The following is a 14,434-nucleotide window of genomic DNA, read 5'->3' as shown; positions in this document are numbered from 1 at the left end:
AGCATTACTACAGTTAACAATAACTTACCGTATACTTTAAGATACCTAAATGAGAGGATTTTTTTTTTCAACAATAGAGTGAAAGATAGTTATAGGTATTTTTGATATGGCCCTGATACGTTGCAGTCCTTCTAGCTAAAACTCCCAGTTAAGTAGGATCACAAGTGCGCGTTGCTGGGACATCGCACCTGGGAGTGTGTTAGGTTGGTCTGGATTTGAATCCAAGCCTTCCATGCAGCTCCACTATTGTGTAGCAGTGCACTATGGTCTGTGCCATTATGGCAGGGCCATTATGGTTGGCCCTATCACTATTTTGTGATAGGGCATGGGTGTTTGCCAGAGAGATACAGAGAGAGTGAAAGTGAGAAAGCACTCCCGAGGGGGAATGGCCATGCTACAATCCCTCCTCCTCCATTCCCACAGGATTTTGGGCATACACACACACACATTAGCATATCTATTAAACTGCTGGATCCAGGACTTGAACTGCACAGTCAGGCATGTGGGGTCCAGCTTCACACCACTGGCTGGTCCAAGAAAGGATTTTAAATGCTCCCAACACAAAGTTATGACAAATATTTGAGATGATGGATATTCAAATAATTTTTGATTTAGTAACACATTGTCTTCCTTACCAAAATGAACACTATGTCTAATAATATGTACAATTATGTGTCAACTAATAATAAAACAAAAATTAAAAAATGTGAAACAATGCCACTACTCACTATATTATTTTGTTTTTGAAAATGTACCTACTTTTTTTTTTTGGAGAGGTTTTTGCTATAGAGTACGTGCGCTCGGCAGAAAGAGAGAGACAGAGAGACAGAAAGCGAGAAATCACCCCCCAGGGAGATGGCCACCGTCCAGTCCCTTCTCCATTCTCCTCTTGGGATCCTGGGCAAGCACATACACACACCTGGCATGAGTTTAAGTCACTGGTTCTGGGACTCAAAACGTGGTCGACTACATGGGAGTCCAGCGACATAGCCATTACGCTAACTGCTGGTCCCAAAATGTACCTACTTTTAATTTAAAAATGTTGAACATTAATATGACACACTAGAAAATGTATCTTTAGCATTGAAGAAGACAATGGAAGAATAGAGGCACAATAAGACAAGGCATATAGAAACAAATAGCAAAATGACAAATGTAGATTTTAGCAGATCACGTCTTTTATCATGTCAGTTAAATAAAATAGAAATAGACTAAATAGGGGCCAGTAGGTGGCATGGTGATTAAGGCACTGGACTCCTACATGGTCAACTGCAGTTCAAGTCCTGGACGTGGCAACTCGCTTTCTCACTTTGTGTGTGTGTGTGTGTGTGTGTGTGTGTCTGGTGAGCCTATAGCAAATAAAATAAAATAATAAATAAAATAAAATAATTCCTTTTTAAAGGCAGAAACAGTAAATAATCTAATCAAAAACCAGAGATTGTCAGAATGGATTTAAAAAAATAAGATCTAACTATGCACTGTCTATAAGAGAGAGGATTTAGTTTCAATAACACAAACAGGATAGAAGTTAAAAATAGTACCCCATAAGAGATCTGGAGGTGGTTATACCAATATCAGAAAAAAATAGTTTTTAAGGAAAAAGAATGTTACTAAGAGATAGGGACTTAATACTAATACTGCCAATCAATCAAGAAGATATAGCAATAATAAATATCTATGCACCTAGTGGCCCTAAAATAATGAAGAAAAACTGTCTGAATTGAAGGGAGAAATAAATAATTCAACAATAATATGTGGTGACTTTAATATCCCGCTTTTTTTTTTTTTGAGAGGTTTTCGCTATAGGGCATGTGCGCTTGCCAGACAGACAGAGAGCAACATAGAGACAGAAAGCGAGAAATCACCCCCCAGGGTGGATAGTCACACCGCAATCCCTTCTCCTCCATTCTCCTCTCGGGATCTTGGGCATGCACGCACACGTGCCTGGCGTGAGTTTTAAGCCACTGGGTCCGGGACGCGAACCACGGTCAACTACGTGGGAGTCTAGCGACATAGCCATTATGCTAACTGCTGGTTATGTTACATGTGGTTTCCCTTTTTTTTTTTTTTCTTTTTATAGGTTTTTGCCATAGGGCACGTGTGCTCCCTGGAGAGAAACAGAGAGAGATAGTAAGAGGGAAAGTGAGAAATCACCCCCAAAGGGAATGGTCATGCCACAATCCCTTCCCCTCCATTCTTCTTCTGGAATTTTGGGCATGCACACACATATGCCTGGTCTGATTTTCAAGTTGCCAGGGCCATGTTAGGCCATGTGGAAGTCCAGTGCCATAACCACTATGCAACCAGTTGGCCCCAGTATGCCACTTTGAATAAGAAGAAAACAATTAGAAGATTATCAAAGAAACAGATTACCATAGAAACAAGATTTGAAAATCACCGTAAATGAACTAGACATGAAAAGAGCTATAGAACACTTTCTCCAACAACAGAAGAATATATGGTCTTCTCAAGTGCACATGAAACATTCTCCACGATATACCATATATTAGATATTAAACAGATCTCAATAAACTTAAAATAGTTGAAGTCATATAGAGTATGTTTTCTGACCTCAGTGAAATGATATTAGAAGTAAATAATAGAATGAAATTTGAAAAACTTACAAAAATGAAGAAATTAAATAATGCACTTCTAAATAATCAAGGATCAAAGAAGAAAAAAGATAAATTAGAAAATATTTTGAGACAAATAAAAACAAAAATATGTTATGTAGGGACCACTACGATGGCATAGTGGTTATGTCACTAGACTCCCACATGGCCAACTGTGGTTCAAATCCTGGACCCAGCAACTTGAAATTCATGCTGGCACATGTGTGTTCATGCCCAAAATCCTGAGAGGAGAGTGGAGGAGAAAGGATTGTGGCATGGTAATTTTCCCCCTTGGGGTGATTTCTTGCTTTTTGTCTCTCCAGTGAGCATATGTGGCCTATAGAAAAAAAAAATCTCTCTAATATCTATCTATCTATCTATCTATCTATATATAGATAGATAGATATATATATAAATCTTATGAGATGCAACTCATAAATGCTTAGAGGGAAGTGTATAATATAAACACCTATATTAAATGTATATATGTAAACACCTATATTGAAATAGAAGAAAAAACCTTAGATCATTCATCTAACTTTACACCTTAAGAAACTACAAGTATAGAAAACTAAAATCAAAGCAAATATGAAAATAAATGAAATAGAGAATAGACAAACAACAGAGAAAGTCAATAAAACCAAGTCAATTCTTTCAAAAAAATGATCAGCAGAATGAAAAATCTTTTGCTAAATTGAACAAGAAAAACTGAGAGAAGACTCAAATTACTAAAATAAGTAAAAGAAGGACCTTTACTCCTCACTTTACAAAAATGAAAAGAATTATAAAGGTACAGTGTAAACAATTATATGTCAAAAAATAGGTAATCTAGGTTAAATGGACAAATTCTTAGACACCAATTCAAAAAAAAGGGTAAAATTAAAGTATGCCTATAATATGTAAAGGAATTGGATTCATAATATATAACAACAACAACAATAAAAACCTTTCAACAAAGAAAAGCCCAGAGCTTTGTTGGTGAATACTACCAAACATTTAAAGAATTATTACGAATGTTTATTATGTTCTCTCAGAAAAGTAGAAATAGAATATTTCCAAACTCATTCTAAGATGTTAGTATTATTTGACAACAAAGACATCATAATAAAAAAATACTGCCTATCAATTATGAATATAGATAAAAAGTTCTCAATAAAATACTAACATACCAAATCCAGCAGTATATAAAAAATTATATTCCAGGACCAGCAGATGGTGTAATGGTTATGTCACTGGACTCCCATGTAGTTGATCACTGTTTGAGTCCTGGACCAGGAGGCTTAAAACTCACACCAGGTGCATGTGCATGTGTGCCCAAAATCCCAGGAGAAGAATGGAGAATGGATTGTGGTGTGACCATCCCCCCAGGGGGTGATTTCTCACTTTCAGTCTTTCTGTCTCTCTGTCTTTCTGGCAAGTGCATGTGCCCTGTAGCCTGGCAAGCACATGTGCCCTATGGCAAAAATCTCTCTCTCAAAAAATTATAGGCCATGATCAAGTGATGTATTATTCCATATCCTAGGAATGCTGTGTTAGTTGAACATACAAAAATCAATCACCATATGAATAAAATAAAGGCTGAATATTACATGATCCTCATATAGATGCAAAAAAGAGCATTTGATGGGGCCAGCAGGTGGTGTGGTGGTTAAGGGTGCTGGACTCCCATAGTTTGAGTCTCGTACCTGGCAGCTTGTTTTCTCACTCTCCCTCTCTCTCTCTCTCTCTGGTCAAATTAAAATAAATAAATAAAGTTAAATAAAATAATTATTTAAAAAAGTAATAAAAAATTCAATTTACAATAGTATCAAAAAACAATATAATGCCCAAAATAAATTGAACAAAAGACTTGTACACTGAAAACTAGAAAACTTGTTGAAAGAAATTAAAGATAACCTAAATAAATGGGAAAACATCCTGTGTTCATGGATTGAAAAGTGTAATAGTGTTAAGTTAGTATTACTCTTTAAATTTATCTAGAGATTCAGTGCATTCTTCATTAAAATTCCAGTTGAAACTTTTTATTGTTATTGCAGAAACTGTCAAAAGAATCCTAAAATTTATTTCATGTTTGTATGCAAATGCAAGAGACTGAGAATAGCCAAAACAATCTTGACAAAGAATGGTTGGAGAACTCACATTTCTAAATTTCAAAACTTACTACAAAGCTATAATAACCAAAATAGTGTGGTAGTGACATAAGAATGGGCATCTAGATCTATCTGAGTAAAAGAGAATTGAGAGTTCAAAAAACAAACATTGATTCAACAATTTTTCAATTATGGTTGGTGTTAATTCAATGGAGGGAAGAATGTTCATTTCAACAAATAGTGCTAGGGCAACTGGATACTCATACAAAAAAGAATGAAGTCAGTTCCCTTTCTCGTGCCATATACAAGTATAACTGAAAATGGATCAAAGACTTAAATGTAAAAGCTAAACTACAAAAATCCTTGAGGGAAAAAAGCATAAATGTTAATGACTTTGGATTAGGCAATAGTTTCTAAACTATTGATATCTAAACCAGAAGCAACAAAAGAAAAATAGGTAAACTGTACTTCTTCAAAATTAAAAACTTGGAGCCAGTTGATGGTGCAGTAGTGGTGTGCTGGATCCACATGGGAAAGGTCTTGGATTTATTTCCAGAGACCTTCCTGAGTATGCTGGGCATGTGCACATGTGCATCCATCATCTGAACTAGCCTACTGGGGGTGGGGGTGGGGGGATTATGGCACTGGACCTTTATTTAGTGTGCCTCTCTCTCTCTCATAGAAGATGTAAATTTAAAAATCTAAGAAAAAATTAAAATTTTTATAAAGATAAATGCCTGAAATGATAGATATGTTAATTACCCTTATTTGGTCATTATATAATGTATTTATGTTCTGAAAATTCATACCATACCCCATAAATATTTGCAAGTATGTATTAATTTTAAAAAAATAGGACCAACTCCATGGCTTTTTGGTTAAGGTAGCCAGAACCTACATGGGTGACCATGTCATCTGAGTCCTGAACATCATGGCTTGAGAAACACACCAGTTGTGTGTGTGTATGTGCATGCACCCCAAATCCCAAAGGTAGGGAGAGATGGAGGATAAGGGTTGTGACATGACCCTTTCACATTGGGGATGCTTTCTCCTTTCCCTCTCTCTATCTCTCTCTGGAGAGCACATGCATCATTTGGCAAAATAAATACATTTTTTCAACAAAATATTTTAAAACTTTTGTGCATAAGTAATACAATCAAGTGAAAAGATGACCTATGGAATGGGAGGAAATATTTGCAAATCATATAATATGATAAAGGAATAAAATCCAGAATACAAAAAGAACTATTAAACTTAGTAATCAGAGAAATAACAATTAAAAATGGTATTGGGACCAGCAAGTAGCATGGTGGTTAAGGTGTAAGAATTCCCACATGGACAACTGTGGTTTGAGTCCTGGACCTGGTGGCTTGCTTTCTCTCTCTCTCTCTCTCTGTGTCTTTCTCTGGCAAACCTCATGTGAAAAATGAATGAATAAATAAATAAATAAATAAATAAATAAATAAATAAATAATTCTTTAAAAAATGGTATAAAGGTTTGAATAGACATTCCTCAAAAAAAAATCTGTAGAAATGGCCAATAAGCATCTGAAAAGATGCTCATTACTATTCATTTGTTATAGGAATAATATTAATAAGGAAAATGCAAATCAAAACTACAATGAGATATCACTTCATGCCCACTAAGATTGCTATAATAAAAAAGGCAGATAATAACACATATTTCTGTAGAAATGTGTTATTTGGTGTTAAGAGTGATCTAAGATTTTGGTTTAAAGCATTTATAGTGACTATAGCAGAATTCAAGGACTAGTGTTAATGGTGCACATAGCATACTACCGAGTTTTGTTGTAACAGTGAGTAAAGGAGAGTGTGGCTTAATATTGTTGATGGCAAATGAAACAGTGTTGTGTCTCACACTAAAAGTTAATGGGGCCCAGTCACTGTGTACTATTGTAGTAATGCAAGTGCCTTGCAGAGTTGAGAGTCTTATGACTCACTGCGGTTGGGATCCCCAGATCAGTCTTGAAAATATGTTGGATGCACATATGGGTGCACTGGAGGGCTGGGGAAATGGGATCTTGACATAATGAGACCCTGTCAAGGGTGTCCTGTTTTTTATCTCTCTTTCTCATGCTAATAAAACAAAATGTTAAGGGAACAAAAGCTGGGTGCAGTGGCCAATGCCTGGAGTCCCAGCTAATCTGGAGGTTGAGGCAGGAAGATCACAAGCTAAGGCCACAGTGGGCAACGTAGTGAGACTCTGAAAGAGGTGGGTGTGGTGGTGCACTACTCAGGAGGCTGAGGCAAGAAAATCATGATGTGCATATGCACGTGCACACACACACACACACACACTTCACACACAGAAAATTAGTGGAACAACCAATGTCATGAAGGAAAAGAAAAGAAAAGAAAACAAAACAAAACACTGGGAAGACTCATCATGATTAAAAGAGACAGAGCAATCATATACAGTATAAACTGGATCTTTGATTGTATCCCTCATATTCACTGATGACACTTTTTGACAACTGGAAAATTTAAATAAAGTTTTTATGTTAGATGATGTTGATATAAAATCAATGTTAATTTTTTAGATGTGATAATGTCATCATGATCTTTCTTCCTTATTATGATCCTTAATTCTTATTTTGAAGTAAATTATTGTATATAGCCTTTAAATGATTTAGTGTAAATTGCATTTGCTTAACTATCTACCTACCACTCTTTATAGATAGAAAAAAATTAGGTGTGGCAAAAATGATAATTTGTGAGTCTATTTGAAGGATAGCAGAGTGTTTATGCTATATTCTTTCAATTGTTCTGTATCAAAACAGAATGGTGGGACCAGCAGTTAGCGTAATGGCTATGTCGCTGGACTCCCATATAGTCGACTGCGTTTTGAGTCCTGGACCTGGTGGCTTAAACTCACGCCGGGTGTGTGTGTGTGTGTGTGTGCCCAAGATCCTGAGAGGAGAATGGAGGAGAAGGGATTGTGGCATGACCATCCCCCTGGGGGGGGATTTCTTGCTTTCTGTCTGTCTGTCTCTCTCTGTCTTTCTGGCGAGCACACGCACCCTATAGCAAAAACCTCTCAAAAAAACAAAACAAAACAAAACAAAAAAACAACAAAAAAAACCCCCAGAATGGGAAATGCAGCAATAACTGGAAGTGAAGCAGAACGATTAAGTGCAGCAATAACTGGAAGTGAAGCAGAACGATTGTGTTTGGTGTAAGGCTGAAGGAAGCAGAGTACAGTGTCTGGCCTTAATATTGTGGTGGAGCAGAAAGTCGTGTCTAGTATGGAGTGAATAGAGCAGAATGTGGCTCAAATGATAATAGTGAGTGTAGTGGAATGCAGTGCCTGGCATTAAAAATGAGTAAAGCAGAATGAGGCATCAAGCATTAATAGTGAAGGGAACAAAATGGTATACCTCAACTAGGGGTGAGTGGCGGAGTATGTGGTGTCTGGCATTAATAGTAAATGAAGCAGAGCATTATATCTAGTGTTAAAAGTAAATTAAGCAGAATGTGAGGTCTAGTGTTAACAGTGAAAGGAATAGAGTGTTATGTTTGTTGTAAGGGTGACTGGAGGATAGTGTCTGGTGTTCATAATGAACAAAGTGGAATGCTGTGGCTAGCGTAAAAGTGAGTGGAACAACTGGGAGATTTGATACGGAGATTTGATAGGATCATGACATGATACAACTGTCTAATATTATTAACAAATAGAGCAAAATGCTATGTTTAGTGTTAATAGTAAATGAAGAAGAATATAGAGTTAATAGTGAATGTGAATGTTAGAAATGTAAGAATCATAGAACCTTAGAAATGTAGAGATCAGATGAGGTGTGCCCAAAAAGGGTTTACATAGCAGGCACGACACTACCATTTTTTTTTTTTTAAACTTCTTTTTCATCCTTTATTCATGATATAGTACACGTGTGTGCACCTGAGAGTGAGTGAGTGACAGAGAGATGAATATCCTCTACAGAGTTTGGTCACACCATGATCCCTTTTATTCCCAGTCCTCTAGCCTGCCAGATCTTGGGCACTTGCATGTGTGGCTAGCATGTTTCAGTATGACTAGGCCAGGAATTCCAACTATGGTTACCATGTGGGATCTGGCTTCTCTAGAACAGTTCATTACCACTGTATCACTGAGCTGACTTTAGGTTGCTATCTTAAGAGGGACCTGCTTGCAAGATGTGTCCGTACTTGGAGCTTGGATTTTGGGAATGTTCCTACATTCTCTAATTGATAAGGATGAACTGGCTGTGCCTAGACTGCTTGTACAACAAATATGGCTTAGGCTGAACATTGCTTTCCTTCTGGGAGTCTGGAATTTTGGTACATGCTAGGCAGAGTGTGCCTATATGACTCTCTCCCAGTGAAAATATTGGGAGGCCAGTTAGTGGCATGGTGGTTAAGGTGGCTTGATCCCATATGGCTGACTGCATGTTTTGAGTCCCAGACCTGGCAGCTTGAAAATTAGGCTGAGTGTATGTGTGTGCATACCCAAAATCCTGAGAGGAAAATGGAGGAGAAGGGATTATAGCCTGGCCATCTCCCCTGGGAGGCACTTTCTTTCTCTTTCTCTCTCTCTTTCTCTCTTTCTCTCTTTCTTTCTTTCTTTCTTTCTTTCTTTCTTTCTTTCTTTCTTTCTTTCTCCTTCCTTCCTTCCTTCCTTCCTTTCTTCCTTCCTTCCTTCCTTTTTTTCTTCCTTTCTCTCTCTCTCTCTCTCTTTCTCCAGTGAGCACATGAGCCCTATAGAAAATTAATAATAATAATAATAATAATAATAATAATAATATTAAATGAATTCTTTAAAAAATTATCTGTTGATTTCTTAGGTCATAATCTTTGGAAGTTCAGGAATGTGGCTGACTGGTCTGCATTCTTTCCCCCTTAGGATCTAACTGCGTATCCTTAATCCATTGCTGTAATAAATCTTAGCTGTGAACACAACTGTGTGCTTATTCCTGTAAGCCTTTATTTATTTATTTTTTTCCTTTTATTTATCTTTTTTTTTATTTCATTTTCTTCCATACATTCAATCACATTATTATTTGTCTTACAAATTGGATATTTCAACAGGTGAACATTTCTCCCTAGTACTGTTGATAAAACTACGAAATATCTTCAACAGATAATACCACACCTCTTTGTGCCATTAATGTCCTGTAAGTCTTTATACCAATCTCTGAATGTAGGTTGGTGTTAGAGAGTCCTGACACAAGGTGTTTACCATTAATGACGAAAGGAGCAGAATGCTGTACTTAGTTCTGCAAGTGGGTGGAAAAGACTGTGACGCTGAGTGTCAGGAGTAAACAAAGCAGATGGCATAATGCTGTGGTGCAGTGGTAACGGTAACTGAGTGTGTGCAAAGGTACCCAGAGTACCTTTGGAGTACCTTTGGAGAAGCTGGTGGGTCTGGGAAAAGGATCATGACATGATACAACTCTCCAAAAGTGCTTCTCTCTCTCTCATGACATTCCTATGCTATCATTGCAAAAAAACAAAAACAAAAAAGAGAGAGAGAGAAAAGAAGTAGTAATAGTAAACAAAGCAGAATACACACACACACACATACACACACACACACACACACACACACACACACTTTGATTTTGTTTGCTGTAGGATGCGTGCTCTGGCCGGAAAGGCAGAGAGAGACAGAAAGTGAGAAATCAACCCCCTGGGGGGGGGGTGGCCATGCCACAATCCCTTCTCCTCCATTCTCCTCTCAGGATTTTGGGCATGCACGCACATGCACCCGGTGTGACTTTTAAGTTGCTGGATCTGAGACTTGAACCATGGGAGACTATGTGGGAGTTCAGCGACGTAATCATTACGCTATCTGCTGGCCTCCAGAATATGTTTTTAATGTTATTAGAGAATGGAGTAGAATGTGGAAATTAGCAACCTTTACAAAATGTAATGTTAATGAATCTGGTGGAAAATTTGCTGGATCAGAATGCTGCATTCTACAAAATGGAGTAGATAAATAGTGACAATTCCTTGTGCTCCTCCTGTCTCAGGTAGGGTAGGGAGATGACTACTCTGTCTCTCCGGGTGTGCTGAGCTCTTGGACAGTAGGCTTACCTTAGGCAGGGATGCTCGGGAGCCAGAGCTCTGGGTAGTCATGGTGAGTACAGTGGTGATGCCTAGACCCACACGGGCTGGTGCAGCATCCATGTTGATCCAGAAGGAAATCCACGAGAGAATGACAATGAGCAGGCTGGGAATATACATCTGGATCAGGTAGTAGCCCATCTGCCGTTCCAGATGGAACCGGGCCTCGATACAGGTAAATTTACCTGCAAGAAATTACAATGAGATAATGTAGCCTGGATAGGAGTAGTGGCTTCAGGGGCAGAACAACCTTGGCTGGAGTCCTGGTTCAGCCTCACACTAGCTATGTCCTTAAGCAAATGTTTTAATCACTCTGTATCTCAGTTTCCTCTTCTATGATAAGCTGGAGATAATAAGAATATCTGCTCGTACGGTTAGTCGCGTGGTTATTGTGAGCATAAGATGAGATGATGCTTATGAAGTGCTCAGCAGTCCTCACACATCACAAATGCTGACGATTGTCACTTGCCATCATCATCATCTTCACCAAGTTGTAGCTAAAACTGGGCCGTAGTGCAGCTTTCTCTTCCCTTCTGCCAGTTTTTTCCTAAAATGTGACTTGATCCTGTTACTTCCTTTTGTAAAACCTCTGTTCCTTCTATTGCTCCTTATAGAAGAAGGAAGTGGCCATTACTTAGAGGAAAAAGGTCAAACTCTTCAGTCAGCTCTTCACAGGCAGCTCTCACCTGTCTTTCTATCTGCTTTCCCTTCCTTCTTCACTCTACTCATGACCCCCTTTACTCCATCCCCTGCCTTGAGCGTGCCCTGTACTTTCACATTTCTGAGGTTTTATCTCGCTAATCCTTTTGCCCAGAATGCCCTTATTCTGTCCCACAGTCTGCAAAAGAAATCCTTCTCCTTGGCAGTTTAAATGTGAAGTTTTCCCCAAGCAGAATGCCTCTTTTTTTCCCTCTGCTCTGATCACATGATTATCAGAGCCTTAGGGGCATAATGTGGTGAGAGAGTGGACAAATCAGGCTTTCTCTCTCTCTGTCTTCTGCACCAGACTGGGCAGCTTGTCTCCTCTCCCTCTGTGTATCCTTGGAACTGGCCTGGGCTCAGTTCCATGGTGGGATCTTGCTTATCCCCTGAATTACTGCCACTAGGGGATTTCCCAGAGCTCCTGATGTAAGCTCCAGTTGACAGGGCCTTGTCCGTCTTTTCTCCTTGTAATTGATAGCCTAGCACAGAGCTCAGCTCTCACATAGATGTATTGAAAAAATGGTGAAGAGCAAATGAGACAATGAATGAGAAAACGCTGTGTACATTCAGGTTGCTTCCCTGTTTTGGCTCTTGTGTATAATACTGCAATGAATGTGGGAGTGCAGATCTCTCTCTGAGACACTGATTCCATTTTCTTTGGACATAGCCAGAAGTGGGATTGCTGGATCATGCAGCAGTACTCAATGGATGGACGATTAAAGAAAATAGAATATCATCCACCTTAGAGAAAGAAAGAAATCTTGCCATTTGCAACAACATGAGTGAAACTGGAGGAGAGTTTGTACTAAGTGAAATGAGCCAGACAAAGAAAGACAAATACTGCATAATCTCTTTTAAATGTGGAGTCAAATTTGTAGAAGCATATATTAGAACGGTGGTTGCCAGGGGCTGAGATGGAGGTGAGTGGGGGGAAATAAGGAGATATTGGTCAAAGGGTACAGAGTTTCAGTTAGGAAGGATAAATAAGTCCTGGAGATCTAAGGTGCAACAGTGTGACTAGAGTGAACAAGAGTACCCTCAGAATCTGTTAAAAGGGTAGATCTTAAGTGTTCTTTTCAGACACACACAAACTCACATACACAGAGTGGTCAGTACTTGAGATGAAGAACATGCTAATTAGATTAATTGTGGTGATTATTTTACAATGTATATGTTTATCAAAACATCATGTTATACACCTTCAATACATACAATTTGTCAATTATACCTCAAGAAAGCTGAAAAGAAGAGAAAATGTATAAATAATAAAGAGCTGTGGTACATGAAGGTTCACCTGTGCTGATTTGATTCGCGGAGAGATACTGTTCTCATGGCTGTTAATGGGAGTACCATTACCTTTTTGAGACTCAACTTGCCCAGGATGAAGTGAATTTCTTTGGGGATTCTGAGACACCTCTGAGGTGACCCAGAAAGGGACATCTCCAGATAGAACAGAGCCCAGGATGTCTGCCCTTTCACTGGGCTTCCCACTTGCTCTTGAGCCCATAAGGGTTTCTTTGATGGCTTTTTGGTCCTTTGCTTCCTCCTTTCCTTGGCCTGCCACCAGCCTAGTGCAAACCTTTACTCAGCTGGTTCTTACCCAGCCTTCCAGCTGGCATGTCAGCTGACTGCCTTTCTTCCACAGTGTTTCTATGAACTTGCCTTTCTTCCATAGTGCTTCTATGAACTTGTTCCCAGCCTGCGATAGGGCATGGAAAACAGTCTTGATCCCACCTCAGTTCATTCATGAATCCAACCTTCCAATAAAGGCTGTGCTGGGTATGGGAGAAAGAGAACTGAGCTGAATGGCTGTGGTTTCTTGGCCCTTGTACAATTCTTGGACTAGTGAACCCTTTTCAACTGTTTACTAATCCACAGTGTCACCTCTCAGCTCCCTCTTGCTGAGGTCTAACAGTAGTATTCACTAAAATTTTTGGCCTATCAGAAATGCCAGTTCTTCAGTGACAGAGACTGTGAGGTGACCTCCCTATATCAGTTTTTTTTCTGTTCTTTCCTAAGACTAAGACCCATTCTGTTACCTGGAATAAAGATTGTATTTACAACCTCCCTTGTAATGAGATGTTTCTGAAGCTTAAATTACTCAACCCAGGACTCACATAAAGAAAATGCCAGAGTCACTTTTTGGTCCCAAAACTCCTTCTCTTAACCACTGTGTAGCATATATAGAGCTGTGCCCATCATGGGTCCTTCATAAATTCTGTTGCACCAATGAGTGGTGTTTGACATGTCCTCCAGTCCTGGTAGAGGGCTTCTCATACTTACCTGTGTTGTAATGCTTGGTGCAGTATCTCAAGTCCTTCTCTTCCTTCAGAATAAACTGGGGCAGGGTTAATCCATCAGCAACCTGCACAGCTCCCTGCTCCTGCCACTCAAAGATGAGGTCATTCATGGTATATCCAACTGGGATGGGAGCGGAAGAAGGAGCAGTCATCACTCAGAGCACTTGTTTGAAGTCAGGGTTGGCTAGGGTTCGAGACTGAGGGAGGCATCAGACACTTGCCAAACTCATGAGACCATGTTGCTTCCCCTCCCCGTCACACACAAAGGAGGTTAATACTGGTTTAATCATTTACTCAGTGCTCTACTACCTCCCTCCTGTCCTCTGCATCTTGCCTTAGCTTGTCCTTTTGTCCCATTTCTCATTCCACAGTGAAATGGAGTGACATCTGATATTTGTGCCTGCACACATCCTAGCCAGCTCCCATTGTGCTCACAGTACAGTATTTTTTTTTTTTTCTTCAGCAAAACTCTGTTGCATGTTACCTTGTTGGGACTAACCATTGGGCAGATGGACAAGTATGAAATAGGGACTCAAGCTAGTCCAATTGGCCTCTCTGCCCCAGGACTCTCAGAATTGGTTGTTCCTATTTCCCCTTAGATGAAGTATGCCAAGAAAATGGACCATTAGTT

General features: G+C 39.1%; 1 protein-coding gene across 2 annotated transcripts in view; it reads right to left on the bottom strand.

Annotated features, from left to right (window-relative positions):
- Positions 1 to 14,434, bottom strand: part of GLRA1 (glycine receptor alpha 1) — a 102,739-nt gene that overhangs the window by 17,880 nt on the left and 70,425 nt on the right. For both annotated transcript variants that reach the window (XM_006150820.1, XM_006150821.1), the window contains exons 6-7: positions 13,787 to 13,924; positions 10,772 to 10,986 (exon numbers count right to left, since the gene is read on the bottom strand). In XM_006150820.1, the coding sequence (XP_006150882.1) occupies positions 10,772 to 10,986; positions 13,787 to 13,924 (353 nt within the window). The remainder of the gene's footprint in view (positions 1 to 10,771; positions 10,987 to 13,786; positions 13,925 to 14,434) is intronic.

Source organism: Tupaia chinensis, unplaced genomic scaffold, assembly GCF_000334495.1.
Source record: "Tupaia chinensis unplaced genomic scaffold, TupChi_1.0 Scaffold000301_1, whole genome shotgun sequence".
Taxonomy (NCBI): domain Eukaryota; kingdom Metazoa; phylum Chordata; class Mammalia; order Scandentia; family Tupaiidae; genus Tupaia; species Tupaia belangeri.
Note: the sequence above shows the minus strand (reverse complement) of the source record. Positions and strands in the feature narration are given on the sequence as shown.